The sequence below is a fragment of the Nicotiana attenuata genome, unplaced genomic scaffold, assembly GCF_001879085.1.
Source record: "Nicotiana attenuata strain UT unplaced genomic scaffold, NIATTr2, whole genome shotgun sequence".
In the NCBI taxonomy this organism is placed as follows: Eukaryota; Viridiplantae; Streptophyta; class Magnoliopsida; order Solanales; family Solanaceae; genus Nicotiana; species Nicotiana attenuata.
Genome location: NW_017670243.1, coordinates 335,743 through 363,695, shown reverse-complemented (window position 1 = coordinate 363,695; position 27,953 = coordinate 335,743). Strand labels below are relative to the sequence as shown.

Genomic DNA, 27,953 nt, shown 5'->3' with positions numbered 1-27,953 from the left:
ATATATATATGTACTCAACGTCCCAAAATAGGGGTGGACCAATACAGTCCTCCATAGTACAAAAGAAGTCTGAAATGACCCAAAAATTTGTTGTTCTAATCATTTCGTGCTATCTTCTGATTGCCAGCATTTCAATTCTAGCCTAAGCATATCTTTATCATGATTTCATTAAGTATTTCTCATTGAGTCACTAAAACTACCCATGAAGTATACCACAACACCCACTACCCTACTGGCTGACAAATTACTACTGCTGATGTGTTGTTGTTGTTGTTAGAATTATTCTATCTATTACCATTCTACCACTAAATAATTGCTTTCAATGTCATGAATGCTTCAGAAATACTCCATCAGACAGACAGACCGACAAACAGAAAAGGAGACAGAAACAGAAATAAAGATATGTTAAACAGAAGAGAAAGGCAAAGAAAGTTTGACCCGAGAGACTGGACCTCTTCTCTTTTTATCATATCCGGGATCCCAATACTTACCTTATTTCACCCAAAAACCTAGAGGTAGTTCCTTAACTATAGTTGCAGTTATCATTATACATCTCTTGCATGCATTTACATTATGCTGGTTATGTTTTAGGAAAGTCTCTTCCCTTCTCTTTTTTGTGAGGGGGGCGTTTACTTGAAGGTATTCCAAGGAATCGTATATTGAAAACTGAAAATGTTTAACCGAATAGATTTGGATAGACTACAATCTTTGGTAAGGGAAAAACTTGAACATCGGACCACAAAATACATGGTCGTCATGCATTTGGGTTATCATTTGAAATATCCCCATGTTAGATTCTTTATCTGAACTCAGGTTGTATGTTTAGACAATTCCTTATCACTCGATCAACATTCAATAACTAGTATAGAATTTAGAAGCCGCACAGAGAATGCCTACAGAAATAACTTGTGTTCAAGATAACAAGCTTTCTTATGCTCATTACATTGTGTTCGATATCTTTTTCCCCCTTATTTTGCTTCTAATACTAAGCATGAAGGGAATACCCACAACTAACGAGTTAATCCATACCTTGATGATTGGTACATGAAATTAGAGTAAAAGGAGCAAAACAAACTTCAGAGACCTACCTTAAAGACAATGCCATTCACTTTGTAAAGGTTTTGCGTACCATCACTCTCAACTCCATTTAACTGAAAAATAAAGAGAAAAAAGAAAATACCAGACCTGCAGCCATCGTGTTAATAAGAAGCTGCAAAAGATATTACCTGCCCTGTTTTATTAGAGTCCTTTCTTATTAGATAAAACAGTATTTAATTACAATGACCTTGAATGGAGACAACACAATTTCTTTTGACAAGGGAAGTCAACACAATTTAACTATTATGTATGTAGAGGCTAGACTAGAAACAAACAGAACAACTTTGTGATACACTCCAAAATTTTTGCTCAATCAGTACAACGTAGACAATTCTGAATATATTTACTTTGACAGCATGAAGTCGGTGATTGAAAGATACAACAAAACAAAGGAGAAGAATCACCAACTGGCAACTCCACTTCTGAGGTTAGGGTAAGTTTCACTGGTTAATTAGCAGTCAACTAGTCAAAGAAAAATATGCATGCCAAGGAAATGGTTGAATCAGTAGCCACTTCATGTCGTTGAACAAGGAAATGGTTGAGTAGTTGAGACACATGAGTAACAACTTGAGATCAACAACCTGAGATCTCAGGGTCAAAGCTAAGCTATAACACTCGATATAAGCCTATCTGCTCTACAATGGTGAGCTGATTCCGCGACACGTGTACGGTGGGCTGCAGCAGGCTTTTCGGTGGGATAGTCAAGGTGCGAGCAAATTGACCCGAACACCACTATAATAAGAAAAAAAAGATGTTCAAAGTTAACATAATAATTAAATAGTAGAGAATATGGCAATGATTATATTATCAATGAAAGTTACAAGGATCAATAAGAATAATATGGAAAATATCCTTAGTGATTATATCATGTAATAAATACGAAACCTTAGGAACGTGGAACTTCCTTGTCTCATATATAGTTCAAAACTTTTCCACAAGGGGGCCTCTTGATGTTGTGTTATTAGGCGTATTATTAAGCTTCTACGATATTTGTGGAAATCTAAGTACTACTCTTACCTCTTTCTGATATCTAGGAAGCACTATTCTTATTTCCTGCCATCATTTGGGCAGCACTGTGCCTTTTCAGGCTCCACATTTCTTTCCAGAGAACATTTGAGGCACCACCCTGATCTCTTTCAGGCAAACATCCTGATGGCATCGTCTCTTCCGGTCACTTTTCTCTGGCTTTGCCAGCAATTACCCCATTAATTTCTTGTTACCCTTCAACTTTAATTCAAGCTTACATGATTTAATAGAGATTTGTATCACCAAAATCTCTTTCCGCTAAATTAAAACGAGTTTTCTCATGTGCTGCAAGGCGCGTTTCTTTGTTTGTGTTGATAACAGCCTGTGACAAAGAATACGACCTTAGGTGAAGATCACTGTTCCGGCAACAATCAGGAGTTGAACCTGTACTAAAGTTTTGGCTCAACTCCTATCCAAGATACAAGGAGTCTATTAAGTCTAAAAGTGTGTCAAAATGATCTTAGTGAGAATTATTCCTAATGTTCTGCCATTATTAAGAGAATTATTAACTATTATATCATAATTGAAAACCCCAATAATTAGGATTCTTCAGTCCATTAAAAAGAGCCCTCTTATATGTTAACCCAAAAAAGTTCAGTAAGACACGAGAGCTTTTCTAACAAGAGAAGTTCAGTAAGAGTTTCTCTCCTCTTTCCTCTTTTCACAGCATGCATAAATTCTGGTTATTGTTGTTTACACTTTTCCTGACTACCGAGAGATCCCTGGTGGCTAAAGGGTTCGAAACTCGGCGTATGATGGGCCCGCCCCTCTACCCTTCTCCACTTAAATATCAGGCTTTGTCTGAGGCAAGATTCGAACTGTGACGGGTGCCTAATCCACACATCATCGATTGTGCTCTTACCACTAGAACAAAGCCCTGGGGGGCATTGTTTTTTACAGCTCTTCGTGAAAAGGATTTAAAAGATATTAGCACCTATCCGCAAATTTTAGCAAATTAATCAAAATTAGGAGACGGAGAGCGGGATAAAGGGGCAAAAGCAAAAAAACATAAACAAAATGCTGCAAGAAAGAAGCATACAGATTCTCATAGCTACAGTCAGTTGTACCGTTGAAGGCTGGACTGAAGGCTAAAGGTTGAAGACACGGTTTAAACGGAAGGAAGATATTTTAAAAGACAATAGCAATATTTCTCCATAGTGTTTTATAAAAGATATGATAAGCCAAGGGCAATCCAACACATTGACAGAGAACAGGAACTAAGTATTCCATTATTACGATGCGGCATGAAAAGCTACCTATTGTATGAACGTACTGCAACTTCAGCTATTCATGATTTAACTGGAGAGAGGTCACATAAAAGAATAGATCAGGGACTATGACTCCCATTTGTCTAGCAATCAAAGCATAGCTAGGGATAGAACTGTCTTTTTCAAGCTCTTGAGGGTACTGACAGGCCACATGATTAGAATAAAGGCCACATTCTACCTTTTCACTGACGATCACCATTAATAGATCTACTTCAAGGATTTAGCAATCTGTCAAATTCTGTTGTATAGGAAAGTTTGGCAATCTTTTAAATTACTTTTACAGTGTAAAAGGTTCTTTTATTGTGGGAAAACTTCTAGTATGACGGACTTCAAAGATTGCTTATCCCCTCAGGCCCCCTTATAACCAGTGTCCACAAAATCTTCAGAATTTTCATCATCTGAGTCATGCCAACTCAACAAGGAGATTCAATTTGTGGTAGAGGGAGTAATGATTTCCTTACCGTGAAGTCCATTTCTTGATAATGGTCAGCTAGGGCACACTCATCTCCTAACTTGTCAAACTTGAATGTGGACCATTTAGTATACGAGTCAAACCTTTTCTGAAAAAAGAGAAGACGATAACGGTCCTAAACATTCTACCAAGATGACAGTTGGTGTTAATCTGCACCTTATCTTCTTACTTCTACACAGTCCCTCTTGTTGTTATTAAGTAGATAATGACATTCATGGATATCACCAGGTTCTAGGTACCACTTCTCTTTTGTCATGTCTCTGTTCAGAATTTGGAGATCAATCTCTAACCCTTCTTTGCAATTGCAGAAGGGAAAAACATAAGTCGGACGCTATGCTTCATGTCTTCAAGATGCTGCAAAGGAATAAAAATTCCCATTAAAAAATAGTTCATTTTTCACATATCAGTATTACAGGAATTATGCAGTTCAGGCACATAGGTAAACGAAATGTGATGGGAAGTGAAACAGGAGAAACATTGGGCCTTCCTGTGTTCAAAAATCACACACCCTAATACTACTGTGAAACTGAAGCAGTGTAGATTAGTCTACCATTCAGGGATTTTCATCTGACAGAGAGCCATATCATCTCAGGTGCAGCAAGGAACTTTGGATTTGGTATTGGAAGGTAATATCTCGTAAGATTGATCATGGAAGCATAACTTGACTCCTTTTACTAATAAGACTGCATAGGTCAACATAATTTACACTACTAGAAATTACAACTATGGCAACCCTTCCAAAACCGTTGCAATAGACACATTAACCGTCCCTGTAGGGCTATTGGGACGGCTTTCGATGCGTTCCATGATCCAGCGTTACAATAGGCCTATTGGAACGGTTATTTGTAACGGTTTAAAAACCGTCTCCATATAGGGATATTGTAACGGTTATGGAACTGATACCGTTGTTCTATCTATGGGCACGGTTGTCTTTGTTGTTGGGACGGTTTTAAACCGTTGTTGTATATATAATACCAGCAATTTTTTAAGTCTATTGCAACGGTTTTCATGATATATTGCAACGGTTTTTGTAATATATTGGAAATATTATCAGTACCATATTGCAACAGATATTGTCACATATTGCAACGGTTATTATGGGCTGTTGTTTTTATTTACTAGGCCTGTTGGAACGGTTATATTCTCTATTGCAACAATTCACAACTGTAAAATGAGGAATATTTTCCTATTCAATGAAATTTTTTACACCCATAACTTAGTTAAACCACGAAATAAAATTAAAATATCCAACTAACATTATCCATATACTTGATCAACAATTCAAAAGTCAAAATATATGAGTTTGCATACAAAAAGTTCTAAACTAAAATATCCTTAAACATGATAATAGAAAGTCTAACAACGATCAACGACACTCAAGTAAGGTCTTCATCACTGCTTTCATCCGCAACGCTATACCTACAAAAGACAATCAGAAATAATTAAATAAACTTTTAAAGATAACTGAATCACAAAGTAATTAAATGACCAATTCGATAACTCAAATATTTTCAAACTCTCTAAATTTTTAAATTTTTCGACAGAGTTTCCTTTGTAAATACGACTATCCCAAAATTTTCAACCTGCTCAAAACATCATTTGTAAATACGACTATTCCAAAATTTTCAACCTGCTCAAAACATGATACAATTTCCATACAGAACCTAAGATCCATCCACAAATCATAAGATGGGTAGCTGTACTTTAAGCAACATACAACAAACCAGTATCCGCAACAGACAAACCAAATCAAACAACTCACTAGTCTATTATTTTTTAAGCAAAAAAATCTACCTTTACATCTTTGAACATTATTACATCACAAAACAACATCACCTAAAGAGCAAGACGATTTGTATCCTCTTACGTATATATTGCGCGTAGCTACATTAGTAACTATAAGGATTATATTAAGGAAACTACGCACATCAACCTAACAAAAAGGGAACTCAATAATTACGTACTAATGACATGATCTGAAAAATTCAAGCATCACACAAGAATATATAACAAGTTACAGGGCATAAATTAGAAACCGAATCCATTAGATCTTCTGAGTACTCGCATACAATGTAAGTTAAAAGCATAAATTAGAAACACAATCCTTCCAATCTTAAGAGAACACAATCTGCATCAGAAGACAGTATTACTCTGACTTGTTCAAATGCTTCAAATGCTTATATCAAAATGCTGACATATTTAGGTAAAAGCAGCAGATAATTCATATTAATGCATAGCTAGAAAATAAAATTAAACCAAAAACTCCAATCCTCAATACTCCAGCTTCAGACTACATTTGATATGATCTTTTGATCCCACTCTATCACACAACAAACTACATTCGCGCAATTGCCTCAGATGAAACTAAATGAATACCAAAAACTTCACACTAAAACATATAGCAGAAAACTGGTAATGGTCAATTTCAATCACAATGTTAGAAGAAGTAAAATTCAACTCTTCAACAATTCAAAAGTAATATAGGTGGTAATTTCTCTTCTAGGAATTGAAGTGTCTCTAATGTAACCATGAATGCTTTGCTTGTAACAAATATGAAGAAAACCAGCAGATATTTTTAAGGCCTTTCTTCAATGTGACTTTTGAGATTTCTACACAATTCTTGGATGTACTTCTTGACTTATAAGCAATAGCAACTACTTCACTTTGCTTCTCCTATTATATGATAGGTAAATGAAGTTGTCAATATTAATACCTGGAATGAGTTGGCCTTCTTCGTTGTTACCGGTAGATGGACGGCGAATTGGTTGCAAAGTTGTTTGCTGTGCAGAAGAAGTTTCTCCCAGTGAATTATCACCCAGTGCCGCTAGAATAATGTTAGCATCAATATCAATTCCTCAACGTTGAAGTCATGCAAGGACATCTGTAACAACTTCTTGACGGATAGTTGCGTTTTGTTCCTCAATTTTTTCCTCCAATCTTTGTATCTTCTCCTCCATTTTTTGTACATGATTTGTAGTATTTAAAGAGGATTCAAAACATCCTACTTTCCCTCTCAAAGAAGTTCTTGTAACCCCTCGTCCATACAATCTCAGACGTCCCGGATGTTCAGGTCCCATGACAGATGCAAATGCCTCTACGGACTCATTTGACATTTTTGTTTTGTTGTGCTTCAATTTCCTCCATTTCAGCCTAATGCTGCACTGTGGGCCGGGCCTGGCCCGGGACCGGACCGGGACCGCGGTCCAAATGGGCTAAACGGGCCTTGTGGGCCGGTCTCGGTGGGCCGGTCCCAAATGGTGCACAAGGCCCGTGGCGGGCCGGTTCAATTCAAGGAGCCCACGAGCCCGGGACTGCTAAGCCCGGGACCGGCAGGCGGGCTGGGCCGGTTCAACCGGGCCCAACGGCCTAACGGGCTCCAACGGCTATTTTTAAAAATAAAAAAAATTTAAAAAAAAAGACCAACGGTCAGATTTTTAAAATCTAGCCGTTGGCCTTCAAAATTTATCAGTTGGCCACTTTAAAAAATAGCTATTTGGCCCCCAAACTTTATTTTAACCCCAAACTTTATTTAATTACACTTTTTCCCAATTCTCAACTATAAATACTCCCTCATTCTTTCATTTTTACTCATCAATCTCTCTCAAACTATATCTAATTTCTCTTCTATAATTGCTTATTTTATTGTTACAATTTCGTGAAAAATTGTGAAGTTGTTTAATAGAAGTCTTCAAGTCTTCAACGATTTTCAATTTTCAAGAAGTTGTTCGGCAATTCGGTAAACTCGTTCCAACTCTTAAGTTTTAACAATATATTTTTGTGTGTTTTAGTTTGCATAATTGTAATTAATATGGCATTTTCTTTGAAAAAAATATTTGGTGGTAAGGGAAAAGCTAAAATTGGTGAAAGTAGTCGCCAACCTACTACCCTTCCCCCGGCTCCCCGACCCAGACCTGTTACCCGTCCTGCTGCTCCTATTATTCTTGATAGTGATAACCCTTGTTTTCAATTTTCCGATAGTGAATTTTGCCATAATGTTGCACCAGGTGAACAATTAAATGAAGAAGTTATGAATGCTCTTTGTCCTAATCAAACTATCTTAGAAAATGATGAGGAAAATGAGGATGTAGATGAAACCAACCGGATTTAGATGATACACCTACTAGTCCTGTTAATAACCCAACTGATGCCCCGCCCGACCCACCTGTAGAAACCCCTACTTTTAATAGACAACCTTCTAAACGCCTAGAAACATCAATAGTTTGGAATTTTTTTACTCAAGTAAGAGAATAAAATAAGGCTAAGTGTAAAACTTGTGGGAAATTGCTGGCGCATAAATATACTGGAGACCGTAGCGGTACGGGTAGTTTGGCTAGGCACATACAAACACACCCTAGAGATAAAGTTAAATATTTACAAATGAAAGCGCAGCAAGAGGGGACAAGTGTAGATATTGCGGTTAACCCTAGTACAGGTTCAAATCTAGTTCAACCAGGAATTAACACTATGACCGGTGGTATTTTATATTACGATCCTAATAAAGATCGTGAAGAATTAGCAAAGATTGTTACCGTTATGCGCTTACCCTATACTTTTCCTTCTAACCCTAATTTTGTGCATTATATTAGAAAAGTTTTTAATCCTATTTATAAAGGTTGGCCTCGCGCAACAGTTAAGAGCGATATTTATAAATACAAACATGAATATGAACAATATTTGCGGTATTTATTTACTCATATAACTAATCGGATTTCTATTACTACTGATATTGGTAGAAGTAATAATGACTGTGATTATCTAACTGTTACAAGTCATTGGATAGATGAGGAGTGGATAATGCAAAAACGCATTATTGCTTATAGAATAATTAATTCACGTCACACAGGTAAGTTTATTGCTAACACTGTTGCAGATATTTGTAGATATTTTTGCATTAGAGATAAAATAATGGCAATTTCTATGGATAATGCTTCTAGTAACACTAGTGTTATAGGCATACTTACAACAACACTAAATCCTGCATTTAGTAATTGTTTCCATGTGAGATGTATTTGTCACATTTACCATTTAATCGTCGGTGATGGTATGAGAATTTTAAATTTAGAAATTGAAAAGGTTAGAATGGCTCTTAATTGGCTTTTTTATTCAAACCGTAGAAGTAGACTTAGAGAGTATTTTAAAAAATGTGATGAATTTGGCCTTAGAGAAAGAAAGGTTCCTAAACCTTGTCCAACTAGATGGAATTATATGTACAAAAGTTTAGTAGTTGCATATGAATATAGAAACCCAATTAATGCAACGTTTAATGTTCGTGTTGGTGGTGAGAATGATGATGAAATCTTTACAAATCAAGATTGGACGAATGTTAAAATTCTTATAGATTTTTTAGAACATTTTTAAATTGCTACAAATGCATTTTCTGGGCAATATTATCCAACTATTTCAAACTGTTTAGTTTATATTGCAGCACTATGTGATTTGTTTGTTGAATTTTCGGAGGGTGGGGAAATTTATAAACTTGCTATAAATGCAATGAAAGAAAAGTTTAAAAAATATTTTTTCCCTATCCCACCTATTTATGGTGTTGCTGCAATGTTAAATCCTACAATGAAATTAGGAGGTCCTCACTTTTGGTACTCAAATATTTATAAGGCTTTAGATCTTTCAGTTGAGGAATTTTCTACACTTGCAGAGGCAAAAGTCTCAATTAAAATAAATGCTCAAACAATTTATAATGCTTATCAACTTGCGTTAGATCATGCTAGGCCAAATGTTCCAACCCCTACTTCGTCTAGTTCACAATCGTCTAAAAGAGTCGCGGGCCTAAAAACACTTAAATCTTGGACGGAGTTTAGGGGTTCTCAAGGTGATAATTTTGATAAGACTTCACATCTAAACGAGCTTCAAGTTTATTTGTCGCAGGGACTTGAAAAGGAGAATCCAGACGGCACCTTTGATCTTTTGGAATGGTGGAAGGCAAGGGAAAAACATTTTCTGGTTCTTGCAAGGATGGCTCGGGATATTTTATCTATTCAAGCTTCAACAATTGCATCACAGAGCGCTTTCAATCAAGCAAGACTTCAAATAGGTGATTATAGAGCATCTATGAGGGAGAGCTTGGAAAAATCAGTACTATTCAGAGATTGGATCCGCTCGGAAAGAAGAAACTTTGGACTTGCAGAATCACAACCGGAGATAGACGAAGCTTATGAAGAAATGATAGCGGAATTTGCGGAGGATGCTGCTTCGCTCGGAAGCGGTGATGAACAAGCTTCTTTTCCGCCACCACCAACGGAACCTCCTCCGAACCTTGAAGGATTTATGAGATTTGTTAGAGATACAATGTAGATTATGGTGTAACTTGTACTTTGGCATATCTTCTTTAGTTTTTTTTCCTTTTAATGGTGGTATTAGTACCTTGTTGTGCTCATTCCATTGGGGGGAAGAAGACTAAGAAAGATATGCCATTTTTGGTAATAAAAATTATAAAACATACCCTTGGCCTTGAATATCTCTTCGCAATATTTGTTTGTCTTTAACTTGCAATTATTTATAAGGTATAATATATATACATAACATACAATATATACTACAACAAATTATATAATGGAATATATATACATAACATACAATATATACTACAAGAAAATATATAAGGGAATATATATACATAACATACAATATATACTACAAGATACTAGTATACTATACTAGTATACTATATATATTATATTTATATGAAGAAGTAGTACTATATATACTACAAAACAAGATTTTTTAAAATGAGGGCCCCACCCCCAATGACCACCAACGGTCATATTAATTGCACAAATAGCTGGGTTTCTTTTTCAATTTACAAAACTAACCTTCTCTAAAACTATAAATACCCCCCTCCCTCTTCTTCATTTCAATACTCAATACTCATTTCTCAATCTNAAATTATAATTGAAAATATATATATACATAACATACTATATATACTATATACTATATATATATATATATATATATATATATATATATATATATATATATATACTAACGTACTATATATACTACAAAACATTACAAGAAATTATATTTGGAAATATATATACATAACATACTATATATAGTATAGTATACTATATACTATGTATATATATATATAGATATATATACTAACATACTATATATACTACAAAACATTACAAGATTTTTCAAAAGGAAGGCCCCACCCCCAATGACCATTGCCAGCGGTCATATTGCACAAATAGCCTATTTTTTTATNTCTATCTATCTATCTATATATATATAGTATATATAGTATACTATACTATATAAAGTATGTTATGTATATATATTTCCAAATATAATTTTTTGTAATATTTTGTAGTATATATAGTATGTTAGTGTATATATATATATATATATATATATATATATATATATATATATATATATATATATATATATATATATATATATATATTGCACAAATAGCCTATTTTTTTATTTTTTTTCTTTTTCAATTTACAAAACTAACCTTCTCTAAAACTATAAATACCCCCCTCCCTCTTCTTCATTTCAATACTCAATACTCATTTCTCAATCTAAGTTTCTCTCAATCTCCAATTTTCAAGGCTTCAAGTCTCAATCTCAAATTTCAAGTTAAATCATGCCTCGTTCGGAAAGAGTGCGCTTATTTGTTTCGCAACACTTTGAAGTGCTTGAAGAAAATGAAGAAGGCCAAATATTAAAGTGCAAGAACTGTGGAAGAGTCTTAAATTTTCGTTCAGGGTGTACCACAGGCATTTTAAGGAGGCATATAAAGTATTGTCTTGAGCGTATTTATCCGGAAATTCGTCTTTAAGATTTTTCGACAATTTGTGTTATTTTAAAATTATTAGACGTATTTATGCTTAATGTTTTACTTTGTTATTAATTTATTATGCATGATAATTTAGTTTTACTATTGTTTTGTTATTTTACTTTTTCTTCAAGCACTTTAATAATTAGGTTTCTATATTATATATACTACATATAGTTATATAGCCATGTATAAGAGCAATTTATATTAGTATATACATATATGGTTTACAAGAAATTGCCTTAAACAAAAAAAATAGCCCGGAAATAAAAAAAAAGCCCGTTAGGCCCATATGGGCCCGCGAGCCCGGCCCATTTAGCCCAGGACCATGTGGGCTTAGGCCCGTCATGGGCTGGTTCCACCCGTTGAGCCCATGAAGCCCGGGACCGCTAAGCCCAGGCCCGTTTAGCCCGACCCATTTAGCCCATTTAGGCCCGAGCCCGGCCCAGAATATAGCCTTATTTCAGCCTTCAAAGCAAATTCAAAAAAATAGAACAAGTAAATAAAAAGTAAACTAATAAAAAAAATAATTGATTTCGATATAACATTAGTTAAATATAATTCGCACAATTTTTCTAGTTGTATCTTCATCTGAGCACTTGTATGATCGCCCATCTTTTCTTTTTCTTGTAGCTACAAAGACTTCCTTTGCTGATAAAGGGTCCGAAGTTTGCTTATCGTTTTTCTAGTTACATGAAAGTGAGTTAGCATTCCCGGTGATCAACCATGAACTAAACAAGAGCCAAAATTGAGAAATTTTTTGCCATGAAAACTAGTTACACACCAACTTAGAACGAACTAAAGCAAAACTTCTTTTTCCAGCAGTGTGAGGATTCTTTAACTGTTTTCGGTTCTCAATATTAATTTGGGACATTCTCTGCAAGAAGAAAGAAACATCAAACAACAACATACAAGTAGGACTTGAGAATTATAAACTAAACACAATAGAAGCTAAATGGAAGACAATTGAAAGAGGCACCAAGTGAAACAATAAGGTGTACCGAAATCATGCAAAAGCCAGTTCCTATGAATCGAGCAAAAGCTAGATTTAAAGGTGATGTTTCTTCTGCTGTTGAGAGAGGTACACAGGATGTGGCGTTGACTTTACACGTCAATGCTATAGTGGATGCAACTGGTTTCAACAATTTGGTGCAACAAGAACTTGGGACAGCTGGCAACATGCATTACTAAGTGATGCTGCTACAGAATCAGCTATTGCAGTTTCAGCTTTGGAAGTTACTCTTCCTTTGAATGCATCTGGTGATCGTATGACTGAGAAGATGAATGCAGAAGGAACGGGCTTGTAAATTGTTACAGCTGTCGAAGTTCCGGATAGGGTTGATCAGGAACTGAAGGTTGCCAAAGTTTCTGTGGGTGATCGAGTTTCAGATGGATATCTTAAAGTTTCAGATGCTAGTCAAAGGCAGAAAATTGCAATTGTTTCTGGTGTTGAATCAGCAGTAGCAGTAGTAGGGCAGGTTCAAATCGCTGGACAAAAACCAGCTGCTATTGCTACACGTGATGTTCCAGCTTCTACAGTCTTGAAGAGAATCTACAATGCTGTGAAACCAGTCTTACAAGCTGGGCAGGTGCGTGACATTCAAGATAAAGCTGGACAAACTTCTACGGCAGCTCGATATATTACTGATGGGATTAAGGATGATCAGATCATGAGGAAAGCAGCAGCTCTTATAGGTAATGCTGGAATTGCTAAACACCCTGCTGCACTAGTTGATATAATTGAAAAACAAGCAGCTCCTATAGCTACTGCTGTGCAAAAGATAGGTGTGGAAAATTGTGACGACCCAAAGGGGTCATCACCTGTTTTCTTACCCATTGTGTGCTTCCGAGGCCTTGAAAACCTCATTTAGAGTTGCCTCGATTTGCGTGCGCAGTGCGGGCGTAGCCGGAAAGTTTAAATATGAAATTCTATGAAAACTGCTAAATTTTGATGTTAAAATGAATAAATTTGACTTTGGTCAACATTTTGGGTAAACGGACCCGGACCCGTGATTTGACGGTCCCGGAGGGTCCGTAGGAAAATATAGGACTTGGGCGTATGCCCGGAATCGAACTCTGAGGTCCCAAGCCCGAGAAATGAATTTTTTGTAAAATTGTTTTCTGAAATTGTTTAAGGAAATTGGAAATGAAATCTGATTAGAAAGCAATAGTATCGGCCCCGTATTTTGGTTCCGGCGCCCGGTACAGGTCTTATATATGTTTTAAGTCCTTCCTGTGAAATTTGGTTGAAAACGGGCGCCGTTTGTCGTGATTCGGACTTAAATTGAAAATTTTGATGTTTTATGAAGCTTGAAAGAATTCTTGGATTTTGAGGTTTAATTCGACGTTTATGATGTTATTTTGGTGATTTGATTACACGAATATGTTCGTAAGATGTTTTTGAGGTTGTGTGTGTACCTGGATTGGAGTTTTGAGGGCTCGGGTGAGTTTCGAGTAGGTTCCGGGATGCCTTAGACTTAAAAGATCAGATGTTGCCGGTTCAGGAAATATTGCATGTCTCTGAACCCTCTTGCGCTGTCCGTGAGGAATCGCGTGCGGCCGCGGTCGGCTTTGTGCGTCCCGCACGGGGCTATGATCTGCAGGTCTTCAGGGAGGCCTGTGCGGTCGCGGTCCTTTTTGTGCGGTCCGCACAGGGAGTATCAGAAGGGTATAAATACACGGGATTTTCAGTTATTTTTCATTTTTCAAAACCCTAAAAACATAAGAGGCGATTTTTCAACCAACCCTTCTTCTCCAAAACGTTGGTAAGTGATTTCTAACTTATTTTTTTCACTCCTTAACATCTTTTAACATGGTTTCAACTTAAAATCAAAGATTTTCATGGGGGAAATTGGGTGTTTTGGGTAGAACCTAGGTTTTTCAAAAATTGAGGATTTGGACCTCAATTTGAGGTCCGATTTCAAAACAAATTATATATTTGAGTTCGTGGGGGAATGGGTAATCGGGTTTTGGTTCGAACCTCGGGTTTTGACCACGTGGGCCCGGGGGTGATTTTTGACTTTTTGGGTAAAATTTTGGAAAACTCATTTTCATGCATTGGGGTTGATTCATTTAGTGTTTATTGATGTAATTAAGTAATTTGTGATTAGATACGAGCGAATTGGAGGTGGAATTGCGGGATAAAGCTATAATTGAGGCTTGAGTTGTATTCAAGGCATTGAGGTAAGTGTTTGGTCTAACCTTAGCTTGAGGGATTAGGAGTTTAGTCCTATTTGCTATGTGATAATGGTTGAGTACGACGTATAGGCATGGTGACGAGTATCTATACGTTGGTGTCAAGTATGACCGTGAGTCTTATATTGTGATTTTCATGGTTTCGTTGTATTCTTCATGCTTTGGTGATGATTCCTAGTTGTGAAAAGTTTGTGGAAGGAATTGAGACCTTTGAACATTTTGGAGCATTGGCTCGAGTTATATTATGAATTGTGAAAGTATATGAGATGATTGAACCCTTTGGAGCATTGGCTCAAGTGGTAAAGTGAGTTATGAAGTACAAGTGAAAGATAGAGAAAGAGTTATTGAGATGTTCCCTTGCCGGGATTGAATTATTTAATTGTTGTTCCCTTGCCGGGATTTGATTATTTACTTGTTGCTCCCTTGTCGGGATTTAATTGTTAAATCGTTGTTCCCTTGCCGGGATTCCTACATGTTCTTGTTTATTTCCCTTGCCCTTGTTTGTGATTGTTATATGGGTGAGGAAGAGAGTAAAAGCACGAAGGGTGATGCCGTGCACGTTTTCATTATATTATTGCTTGGTGAGGACGAGAGTAAAAGCACGAAGGGTGATGCCGTGCACTTGTCTTTGTTTTCCTGATTCTTGCTGATAATTGAGTTATGTTGTCCTTTACTTTTATTTACTGATTTTCTTGTTGTTATCGGTTCCAGTGCATTAATTGTCTTATTCCACTATTACTGTGATTCTTTATGTTGGCATTTTCCTTTATTGTGTTACTTGTTATTATTAGCTCGAGGTATCCTTGCGCAACATTATGCCTTGAATTTTGCTATAATCTACATTGGTTATGTGACTTATTGCTACTTGACATTTAGCATACTAAATATTAAATTGCCTATTTGCTCCTTAAAGTCCATAATTAATTACTACTTGTCATTACTTATTTTCCTCAGTGAGTCTTAATTATTGTGTACTTGTTGTTTTATGAATTCAATATTATTCGTTGCGTTTGTTGGAGTAAATTTCATTTGGAGAACTTTGATTTAATGAAATGGGAGCGGGTGGTACGCATACCACGAGACTTAATGAAATGGGAGCGGGTGGTACGCTACCACGAAGATTTAAATGAAATGGGCAGCAGGTGGTACGCCTACTACGAGATTTAAATGAAATGGGAGCGGGTGTACGCCTACCCTACCGCCCTCATTTTCCCTGGCTCTCGGAGACTTATGAAATGGGAGCGGGTGGTACGCCTACCACGAGATTTAATGAAATGGGAGCGGGTGGTACGCCTACCACGAGATTTAATGAAATGGGAGCGGGTGGTACGCCTACCACGAGATTTAATTAAATGGGAGCGGGTGGTACGCCTATCACGAGATATAATGAAATGGGATCGGGTTCCACGCCTGCAACAAGATGTGAAAAGAAAGTCAAATCTGCCTTTGTTTTCCTTATTCTTGCTAGTAGTTGGATTTTGGTTCCTATATGGTTCTCTTGATATTCTGATTTACTTGTTAATCCCCGAAGCATGTTTTCCCCCTCCCATCCTTACTTATTTATTCCTGCTTTACTTTCTGCTGTATATTATATAACTGCACAGGTTTATTTGGTGGTCCGGTCCTAGCCTCGTCACTACTTCGCCGAGGTTAGGCTAGGCACTTACCAGCACATGGGGTTGGTTGTGCTGATACTACACTCTGTGCTCTTTTGCACAAATCCAGGTCCCGGCCAGCAGTAGTATCTCGGGAGCCAGCCTTCAGTCCATCGAGACTCCGAGGTAGCCTTGCACGCGTCCGCAGGCCCGGGGTCTCCTCTATCTTATTTTTTATTCTGTTATCTCATGTTTTTGAGACAAACAGTGTTATATTTCCTTCAAACGATTGTATCTAGTACTCTTAGTAGTCCGTGGATGATGTGACACCAGTTCTTGGGTAGAGGCACATGTTGAATTCCGCATTAGTGTTCAGCTTATTTAATTTAAGTCTTCCGCTTTAATTTCATATTCCGCTGTCATTTAAATATTTAACGCTTGTTGCTATGATTGATAAAAAGATTTAAAATAAAGTAGGTAGGAGTTTATGATTTGTGGCTTGCCTTGCTTCTACGAGTAGGCGCCATCACGACCCCCGAGGGTGGGGAAATCTGGGTCGTGACGAAAATGTAGCTGGATAACTGCTTTTTCAAGGCAAGTCTGGACATGTTTGTGATGTTTCAGCCAAAGATAATGTGGTTGCTGGTGTTACTACAGGTCATGTTGCTGGACAAAAATCTAAAGAAATTGGACATCAAAACCTTAAGGGACAGGTGCAGCAGCAATCTCGGATGGATTCCATTTCCCCCCACCCCACTATATGTACGAATAAAATGCGAAAGGGGGAGTAGTAATAAGTCATATAGAATCAATGGATTCATGATAAAGTAAAATCCCTCTATGCAGTGTTTTGGAAAGCGTTAAGCGCAAAAAAGCGACGAGGCCTCGCTTCATAGAAGCGAGAAGCGAAAAGCGAAGCGCGCGCTTTTTTGCTGTGAAGCGCAATTTAACACATAAATAAAAAATAAAAAATATGCATAGATAAATGGCTAAGAACTCATTAAAAATAACATATTAAGCAAATGTTTCAATTCTTGAATCAAGAAGCAAATAAATAGATACTAAAAAAAATAACAATTAGGGCAGAAAACAGTGCACTTCACTGATAAATTGCAGAAAACAGAGCATAAAGCTGCATAAAACAGAGCACTTTTAATAACAGAAGAAGAAGAAGTCGTTTAAGGCAAAAAATGAGCGCTTAAAAAGTGAAAATAATTGAAAGAATAACATAAGAAGAAGAACAGAAGAAGAAGAAGAATAACAGAAGAAGAAGAACAGAAGAAGAAGAAGAAGAAGAAGAAGAAGAAGAAGTTGAAGAAACTTACCGAGATCTGGAGAAGAAGTCGTTGGAGCAGCAGTGGTCGTCGATGGAGTTCGCGGGAGAAGAAGTCCTTGCGTATGTTTCGTTAACAGATGGGTTATTTGCCAAAAAAATTTAAAAAAGCCCTAGCTGATGCCTTATGCTCGCTTAAGCGAGCTTTTTCTCGCTTTTTCTACTGGCTCGCTTCTCGCTTAAGCGAGAAAAGCGCATGCTTTTTGAGTGTGAGTCGCCTTTTTAGCAGAAAAGCGCTAACCCTGCGCCTCGCCTCGCTTCATCGCTTAAAGCGAGAAGCGAGCGCTTTTAATAACACTGCCTCTATGACATATTTTATCACAATTACTATTTTTTGGCCGATCGAGCTGCTACAACTGTGATATCAATTCACGACAACAACATACTACTTCCCCGATTCGAAAAACAAATGGCGTGACAGTTGATAAGTCAGGTGCACACAATATTGCAGCTGATACTGTTGAATTTGGTGCGCAAACTGCTGGTTTATATTCTACACAAGAAGAGCATACATGCCAAAGAATTAACCTAAAGCTGTTGCAATACCAACTCAATAATGATTTGAAAGGAAAATCTCATGACTTGAACTAGCTATACATACGACCAAGCACAGTTTTCCTAAATTCCATGAGCCAACAAAAGATGCCACTTCTTCAAACTCCTTAATTTATTTTCATCAGTTTAACTTAATGTTGTTACTTTGAAAGCTCTTGCTGTATGTTCTCGTTTCAATTATCCCTACTAATACTGATTTAAATGCAATGCTTATATTTTGAAACATCACCCAGATCAATACATCATTTCTAATACCAACTGAGCATGCTCAACAGATCGTGCATTGTCCAAAATCAAACGAGGAAAAAAACAGAAATTCCATTCATTTTGCTGCGAGCGGATCATTGCTACTTGGATCCAATGTTTGCACGATGACATAATTACCTGAGCATAGGTCTTCAAATTCCTTTGAGCCACGGACGAAGTGTACTTCGGAAAACTGGTATAGAACTGCCAGTAGAAGTAAACATCATCTTAATCAGGACAATGAAAACCAGGCAGTATGAACAGCACAAACATGGTCCCCCAGATTCTTTTTCTTTTATTGGTGCGTGTGCGTGTGTGCAGAATGGCGATGAGGACGTGAGGTGGATACCAGTCCATGGCTTTTTTACGACGTCACTTGTTATTAAAAGGTCAAAATGACAATTCTTATATTCAATCCAATATAATGCTTTATTACTAACTTTACACAAGTTATATTCAATTATTCATTACTGTGGTTAACTGGAGAAAAGTTTTTGGGAGAACAAGATTCAATAGTCGGATCTCATATTTTGTCGGACAATAACAATTATTCAGGAACTTCCTGCTTCTTATCAACACATCATCTTACGAATATCAGTAGAAAGAGAATAGACATAACTAATCAAGAGAACAAAGACTTAAGATCAACTAACAAACAAGAATCCAAAGCAGAACCCATTTATATTTTAGGCTCACTCTCTTTATAAAGACTAGTAGTTGTTATCACTCTGATTTGAGTTAAATGCCATGAAAGTGAAAGGTCTTTCATCTATCTGCAGTCTTACTCTGATTTTTATGTGTACCCTGCTGGATAACCACAAAAAGGTAATACTGGATGCCTTACATTTTTGAAATTGCTTCACTAGAAAGAAAGAAAGAAAGAAACAGTGCACGGGCATCATTTCTCGAGTAGTCTGGTGAAGTTTATGGTTCAGTAGCTAACACGAATGACAATCCAACCAAGTTTTACTCCTCGGATGTGCTCTGTTATGAAGATAGTCAGGCAGCTTAGTAGTAAAACCAACAATCTGGCTAGTAAATTAAGTTTATCAAATGTAAGGTTGTCACATTACTCTTGTTCAAATTGAATGTTGTGAATTACAGGAGCTCTTAGACTTCTTTAATAACCTTATAAGATAAAACTTAGGATTCTTGAAGTAAACTTCCATTTCTACACGTTAAAGCTAAGTGGAAAAGTTATCTTGTTGGCTGCTCTGTTGAATGCCTTTTTACAGTGACCAATTCTGTGTTTTCACGGCTAATTAAGTTTAATTGTAAAGAAGAATAGAATGATCCAGATGAGTGTTAGTGAAGGAAGAAACGGAAGCTAGGGAATCTCTGATGAAATAGCAAGAAAGACCAGGGACAACTGAACATTGCAAGCGAAATTACAAGTTTCCCAGACAAGAGAAAAAGGCAAAAAACATCATCAGTTTCCATTGTCATTTGAGATAAATATCATCAAAATCCAAACTTTATAAAAATTTGTAATGTTGGCTCTACTATGCACAAATTATATAGCCTCCCACATAAATGAATCACCATAAAGATAGATCTAAAAGATAAGGCATAAACTGAGCATACCACAACTGCCTTGATTTTTTACTGTAGTAACACCTTTCTCTCTCCAATCCAAAGACGAACGACTATCAACTCCAGCAGAAGACGATCCACACTAATAATCTAAAATTCAAGAACTGTTGGTTACAAACGACCTAAAATTAAAGAAAAAGGAACGATTAAACGAAAAAACCCAAATCAGATAACAAAACTTACATATTCGTTTGGACGGCTTCTCCGATTCGAGCATAAAATTGATTTTGGAATTTGGGGATTTGGGGAAGGTTAGCAATTGTCCTTGAGACGAATCTATAAGGAGTTGAAAGACAATAAAAGTATAAATATCTTAGGTTTCTGGACTTGAATTTTAGGAGTGAAAGAGAGGATTTTGGGGGGAATGAATCTTCAGAGGCAAAAAGAAAGAGATGGTCATTGGATGTATCGAATGAACAGGTGGGTGGGTTTGCTGGGAAAATGTTTTAACTTTATATTTACATTATTAAAATTAATCAAAAATATAAAAGAAATGGGGGTTGATTTGGCGGGTTTGCAAATTTTGGGGGAAATAAGGAGGGAATGAAAAACCGTTCCCATAAAAAAATATTTTTGCAGAACCGTTCCCATAAACATGTCTATTGGCACGGTGCACGGACCGTTGCGGGAAAACCTTCTATCGCAACGTTCTTGCTACAATTAGGTCGAATAATTTAGTCATTTTTGCATTCCCGTTTTCGACCTGCCCATATCCGATCTGACCCGCCCGTTTGTCATCCCTAAACCTAAGCAATAAATATTATGCAAATACAGGAACATAAGAACCAAGGATAAGGCTATAATATTGAAGAACTATAAGCAGATAAACCTTCCGCCTTAGATGTGGTTAGACTCTATATAGTTACCTCTGACCAGAAGCAATCCCTTCTACAAACCAATTGTCATCACATAGCCATGCTATCACTCTACAAAAATGAAGCAAACTGAATATGACCAACAACTAAAGAGCCTAAATTATAATCTGACGGATATCCTCCCTCCCCAACATGCATCTAAACGACACTAACTTATGTATTATTCTTAACAAAAGCCATAGTTGCCTAAATGTCATGAAACCTCAAATAGGTATCCATGGTTCAGTTTTGCCACCTCAAAGAGACCCAATATCTCTGTTCAATCCTACTCTAGATGATTTCTTTCCATATACAGATAAGCTCTTCACTTATTACATATATATACATTTTGCTTACCTTTTGTCAAAAGTGCTAATGCTAAACTTCACGTTATCAAGCACTACCAACTATTATAATATCGGTGGGATGAAATGTAGCCTCTCTCTGCATAATCCCACCATCAACATATACGAGCGGTCGTCTACCATTAGCTTCATTGCAAGTTGGGAAACAAGACAGAGATCATTTGAAGCATGTAAATTCCACATAGATATCAACAAAGTGTTGATCACATACTTGTCTATCCTTGTGCTTTAACTCTATTGTGGAGAAATTACAGTCTTAACTCTTCATGAATAAATGCATGGGATAAGTTCAGCAGAATCCCCAGAAATACAACAACAACAACATACCCAGTATATTCTCACATGTGAGGTCTGGAGAGGGTAGTGAGTACGCAGACCATACACCTACCTAGTGAAGGTAGAGAAGTTCTTTCCAATAGACCCTCGGCTCAGAAAGGTAGAGAGGAGGAAAAGAGGAAGAAGAATAAGAAGCAGAGGGAGAAAAAGAAGAAAAGAAATAAAGAGAGGGGAGAAAGGGGAGAAAAGAATAAGTATTACCAAAATAGTAACCACAGGAGAATACGATAACTAAAACAAACTAAACAACATGATGATGTAATATAAATCTGAGAAATAGGAAAGTACATGCGTGCTACTAGTACTACTGGTAAGAAAGTGGGAAACTCTCAACTACCTATTACCCTTCTACCCTAATCTTCGACCTCCACACCCTCCTATCAAGGGTCATGTCCTCAGTGAACTGAAGTCGCGCTAGGCCTTGCCTGATCACCTCTCCCCAGTACTTCTTAGGTCTGCCTCGACCTTTTGTCAAACCGCCATGGTCAACCTCTCACACCTCTTAACAGGAGCGTCAATGCTTCTTCTCTTAACATGCCCAAACCATCTCAGTCTCGACTCCTCCATCTTGTCCTCCACGGAGACCACACCCACTTTTTCCCGAATAACTTCATTCCTAATCTTATCCCTCCTGGTACACCCACACATCCATCTTTACATCCTCATAAAATACAACATTGAAATACAGGAGATAATAAATCCAACAGTATTACATCATGTTAATGCCAAAATACTAAAGACATATGCAGAATAGTATTCTAATTTTTCTCACCCTAATAAGTCAAATGGCACCTTAACACGGCCCTCTTAGCATTTTACATAACTTTCAACTCCTCTGAATTACCATAAGTCTACCGAATGTCAATTAAAAATAAATAGAAGTTCCAAGGGTGAAGTCCAAAACCGTGAAAACCTAGATCATGTTATAGGCTAGTGTTCAACTCATCTTCAAAAGCAAGGAGGAGAATAAACTCCATGAGGTATCCCAAAAGCGTCAGAATAAAATGATACTAGACCACAAAATCAAGAGTCTTACTTTTGTAAGTTTTAATAAAAATGTAGCTGGAAAATAAAATAACAAGTCTTTAATATTTAAGATTAGATCTTCATCGTAGATATGGATAGACGAAGAGTGAGTACCATTACTTTATGCTAGTCTAGGTTGGACTCAACATAACCAATACTAGCAATAACCTATGCCTGAAAATCGTCAATAACATTAGGCATCACATCTTTTCTTCTTCTTTCACATATTTCACTTTGATAGTAAAAGGTACAAGAGGAGATGGTAAATGAAGGGACAAACTCTTCCTATGAACTAAAAACTATATGCAAAGTGAGGAAAATCAGTCTTGTGCACATTTCTAGGCACGAATTTGAATTAGCTGTCCCAAAGTGAGTACTGGACATCAGTGAACAACAAAAACAAAAAAATTACTTACTCGTACTTTATACTTTCATCAAATCAATAGGTAATAGTATAAATTTTTAAAATGTATTTTATTACTTAATTATCTTTAACTAATAAACTTTGTAAGTAATTGAGTTGAGTTGCAGGCCTGAGAGCGTGGGTAACATGAAATACATAGGAGTGTGAAAATGGGGCAAATTAGGTGCATTTTTAAATGTTAGTTGTCACTTCGCGGGAAGAGAAGTGACGGAAGTTGCTGGTAGGATTGTTCCATGTCCTACATTCTATGTTGCAGACTCTTCACATATTTCACTTTGATAGTAAAAGGTACAAGAGGAGATGGTAAATGAAGGGACAAACTCTTCCTATGAACTAAAAACTATATGCAAAGTGGGGGAAATCAGTCTTGTGCACCTATTAGATGGTGGAGTCCTATTTCATTTATTCAGTAGGAATCTTAGTCAATTAAGCTAGATCCAGTTGTAAAAATTCCACATATGGGGCAAAGCATAAAAGGAAGTTACAAACAAATTATAGCACAATTAGGACCGAAGTTTGAATAACATAGAGTAACTATGCGGCAACTGTAATTACTCATTTACCAAACAGAAGGTTGAATTTGCATCCTCCATGTTGTACCACGCACCAGAGTTTATGGCCATCAATTTCAAGGCTTCTAAAACAACTATAACTTATATTTCTATGGCTGATGGCATAGTGAGGAGCAAAACTTATGAAGGTAGAAAGCAACAAATATAAAAAAGATGCCTTATGGCTATCTCTTTTACTTCAAAACTTTGAATCCCCTTTGAAATGTCATCCAACCCATTGTCTTGAAGAATTCTTCACAAGTTTGTAGGAGTAATATACCACAAAATATCAAGAGGAGTTGTGAATTAACATCACTCAAGCCACTCTACAGCAAATCCATACCAAGGCATTGTATTGATCAGGGCAACCAGTCAATAGTAGGGTCCATGCTAAATGCGTAAGAGATGGATCAAATTGTTAGTGCTATACAAAAGAAGTCATGTAGCTAATCTACAATATGTCTTCCACAAAAATGACAAAAATGAATTCAACCTGGCTTGGTTGCATGGTCAACACCTTGATGTGTCCTAGTCATGTTAAGACTCAAATCCTCTTACATTCCCCACATGTCAACCTTTGTAACAAAAGTAGAAATCTCATCCCCATCCCCCCCCCCCCGACCTAGTTGAAAACAACAACGAAATTTTATGGTAACACCCATTTTCATCAATGTGAGGAGATACAGAAGAAAACGTTCGAAGAGTCATTCTAGAAAGCAGATGATTCACAGACACATCAACAATGTTCTCTTTGTTAGTGTATTCTTTACTCTCTCATGTTATCTACTAATGTTTGAGACTTGAATCCCCTTCAATTCCCAAATGTCGAACTTTGCGCTTGAACCAGAGAACTTCCAAAAGCCTAATCTGAACTAGCGCAAAAAAAATTCAAGTTTTAGTTATAAAAAACAACATTACCATTTCATCAATGTAAGAGAAAGAGGAGAAACCTATCAATGAGGCAATCAAGAAACAAGAATTGACAGCACGTCTACAAAGTCTTTTTTAAGATATAATTGTCTCTAAGCCAAAGTAGATGAATAAGGTTTCATATGCTACGTCCTCTAATCACATCTGATGCAACTATTATTTTGAATTTGCCTAATTTATACCAGATTCTTCTTTTGAAATAAAAGAAATTAACCACAAGAAGTATCTCCACATTTAACACTGAAATCTAAAGAATTCAAGTTCTTCCTTTTCCCGTTTCGTCTTATAAAAGAGAAGTGACATTCATAAGGAGTACCAACCATATCATTTCCAACAACTACAAAGGCATAGTATGATTGAAAATGAAACAACAAACAATGTACTAAGACTGATTCAAGCAGGGTATACAAGGATTCTTAATCAGATCTCCAATCCATGGGATAACCAAAAAAATGATAGTTTTTTTAGCCGAGGGTCTTTCGGAAACAACTCCTCTACCTTCATTAGGTAGGGGTAAGGTCTGCGTACACTTTACCCTCCCTAGACCCCACTTATGAGATTTCAATAGACTTGTTGTTGTTGTTATAGTGAAATAGAAGGGAGTGGAACCATAAGCTAGTGTATTTCATTTTTCCTTCTTTTTTCGTCATTGACAGGACGCAACCTCAAGAAAGTAACCCTAGCTCATTTTGTTTTTCACCCTAATTTGAAAGGGCTCATAAATTAAAGATACATAATCTTGAGGGTATACATGGATCTAATTCTTGGATTGCAAAGAAGGGAACGGCTATACATTAATCTAAATAGAACCCATTACATCAAAGCTTTGTTTACTATTGGTATCGCACCTAGTTTTCAAAGCATGCAGCAATATCCATTAATTTCTCCTATAATAATCCAAAATGCGGAGCAGAGTGTTGACCAGTCAAGAACTCACACATTCAGAAGATGCAAGTAGCGCAAATGAAGATTCTTAGAAGGATATGTGACCATACAAAGAGAGATAAGATTAGGAAAGAAGATATAGGGGGCAAGGTGAGAGTGGCCCCCATGGTGGACAAGATGCGGGAGGCGAGCCTAAGATGGTTCGGGCATGTGAAAAGGGGGAGCACAGATGTTTGGCAATGATACGTCTTAGGAGAGGTAGAGGTAGACCGAGGAAGAACCGGGGAGATGTGATTAGACAGACATGACACATCTTCAGCCCACCGAAGACATAACCCTAGATAGGAGAGCTTGGAGGCCGAGGATTAGAGTAGAAGATTAATAGGTAGTCAAGCAATTTCTCTCTTTGTTATGGGAGAGCAATGGTTCTAGTTTAGAGCACCCTCTCCTCTTTATCAGTTTATTATTATTATTATCCTAGTATTATTATCTTTTTCTTCAATTTTAAAAATCGGGTGTTTTTTTTACTTCGGTAATCTTTACTATTTTGCTGGCAATACTTTTCTTTTCTTCAGTATTTTTATCATAGCTTTTTTACTCTGTATTTTTCAAACATGTTCTGAAAATTCTTTTCTTAAGCCAAGGGTGTATCGAATACAACCTCTCTACCTCACACAAGGTAGGGTAAGGTCTACGTACATCCTACACTCTACAAACTCCACATGTGGGATCACACTGGGCATGTTGTTCTTGTTCTTGATAATCCAAAATGTAAGAAATATGTTTTCTTCTTAGCAGTTTTGGCAAAGGGAAGCGGTAATGATTAGGCAACAACTACAAAACTTGCAAGAGAATCATCGGTAAACTTTCTTGTTCTCTGTCACATATATTTCTTCTTTCTACTAATAACTTGTTCAATGACCAATAGAACAAAAATAAGGATGTTTTTGCGTGTTAAGCAATTCAGGTATTTTCTTAAATTGAGCTCATGTCAGTCCATGGTAGCTTTTGAGACGTTTGAGCAACGCCATTCTCAACTTTTAAACAAGCATATATAAAAGTTATCTTTTGTTTTGGCATAAATGTCGATTCATATTTCATGCCAAATGATTTCTTTCCTCAATTTGGATTTAGAACTTTATTTGACAGTTCTTCATTTTATAATACTAACAAAGTTCAGTATAATAAAAAACTAGTAAAATTAGAACTTCCCACCCACCCTAACCCACCTCCCACCACCCCAACCTAAACAGAAATATATTTAGAGTACTTTCTTTTAATGTTTTAGATAGAATATTTCTTTTTCAGTTCAACAAAATGAATATTTTCTTTTTATGATATGGAAAAAGTATTTTCTTTCATTTCAATAAATTAAGTACTTTCTTTTCATGATGTAGACAAAATATTTTTTCTTTTTCACAAAAATGAGTACTTTCTTTTCCTGTTGTAGAAAAAGTATTTTCTTTAATATTGTAAATTGAGTATTTTCCTTTTCATTTCAACAAAATGAACACTTTCCTTTTGTAGAAAAAGTATTTTCTTTCCTTTCAATAAAATAAAAGCTTTCTTTTCATGATGTAGAAAAATTACTTTTTTTGAGAAGGAAAAAAAAATTTGAGAAGGGATGTAGAAAATGTACTTTATTTTTCACAAAATGAGTACTTTCTTTTTATGTGGTAAAAAAAATATTTTCTTTTTATGAAGTAGAAAAAATATTTTCTTTTATTTCAACAATAATAATATTTCTTTTCATGTTGTAGAAAAAGTATTTTCTTTCATTTCAATAAAATGAGTACTATATTTTATTTTATTGTGATACCTAAAAAATAGCTCAGTACACGTCCTTTATTTTATTGATTAAATTTGATTTGTTGTTTTTTCTATTGTGATAATGTGTTTCTCTTTATTTTCAGATTTATTTCATTTTTGATGATTATTTTTGTCAACAACAATTAGTTAGATAAATCATTTTGATATCATGAAAAGAAAGTACTCATATTATTGAAATGAAATAAAATACTTTTTCTACGTCATGGAAAGAGAATATTCATTTTATTGAAATGAAAGCAAATACTTTATCTACATCATGAAAAAAGGTACTCTAAATAATATTTCATATATTTAGGGTGGGGTCGAGGGTAGGGGTAGTGGGTGAGAGTGGGGTGGTGGTGGGATGGGGTGGTGAGGGTTGGTGGAGATGGGGAAGGTTGAAAAAGAGTTTTGGAAAAAAAATTCCTTCTATTGGTAGGGAAATCATTTTCCTCCAATTGGAGAAAAACAAATTCATAAAGAAAATGTTTTTCAAACTAACCAAACATAGGAAAATTAGAAAATATTTTCCAGAACATGGGTCAAGGTAGAACTCTAAGATTGAGCATTTTCGTGGGTCAAGGT

At 36.3% G+C, this 27,953-nt stretch overlaps 1 protein-coding gene and 2 long non-coding RNA genes across 17 annotated transcripts in view; 1 reads left to right on the top strand and 2 right to left on the bottom strand.

Annotated features, from left to right (window-relative positions):
- Nucleotides 1–6,998, top strand: part of LOC109236553 (MADS-box transcription factor 27-like) — a 24,590-nt gene extending 17,592 nt beyond the window's left edge. For 3 of the 9 annotated variants that reach the window (XM_019402749.1, XM_019402750.1, XM_019402748.1), the window contains exons 3-5: nucleotides 1,454–1,531; nucleotides 4,457–4,490; nucleotides 6,552–6,998. In XM_019402749.1, coding sequence (XP_019258294.1) covers nucleotides 1,454–1,531; nucleotides 4,457–4,490; nucleotides 6,552–6,671 — 232 coding nt within the window. In that variant the 3' untranslated portion in view covers nucleotides 6,672–6,998. Of the gene's footprint in view, nucleotides 1–340; nucleotides 516–1,453; nucleotides 1,532–4,172; nucleotides 4,979–6,551 lie in introns of those variants that run through there. The other 6 variants (XR_002069504.1, XR_002069503.1, XR_002069505.1 and 3 more) reach the window with 6 other exon arrangements.
- On the bottom strand, nucleotides 5,098–6,610 carry LOC109236556. The gene is made up of 2 exons (XR_002069515.1): nucleotides 6,578–6,610; nucleotides 5,098–5,283 (listed from the first exon to the last, which is right to left on the bottom strand). It is a non-coding gene; the product is annotated as an uncharacterized LOC109236556 (long non-coding RNA).
- Nucleotides 6,999–12,186: 5,188 nt separating the features above from the next.
- Nucleotides 12,187–27,953, bottom strand: part of LOC109236555 — a 36,378-nt gene continuing 20,611 nt past the window's right edge. For 4 of the 7 annotated variants that reach the window (XR_002069511.1, XR_002069513.1, XR_002069512.1 and 1 more), the window contains 5 exons: nucleotides 20,372–24,611; nucleotides 20,180–20,278; nucleotides 18,734–18,799; nucleotides 17,787–18,287; nucleotides 12,187–12,548 (listed from right to left, as the gene is read on the bottom strand). This is a non-coding gene — a long non-coding RNA (uncharacterized LOC109236555). Of the gene's footprint in view, nucleotides 12,549–17,786; nucleotides 18,288–18,733; nucleotides 18,800–20,179; nucleotides 20,279–20,371; nucleotides 24,617–27,953 lie in introns of all 7 variants that reach the window. The other 3 variants (XR_002069509.1, XR_002069510.1, XR_002069514.1) reach the window with 3 other exon arrangements.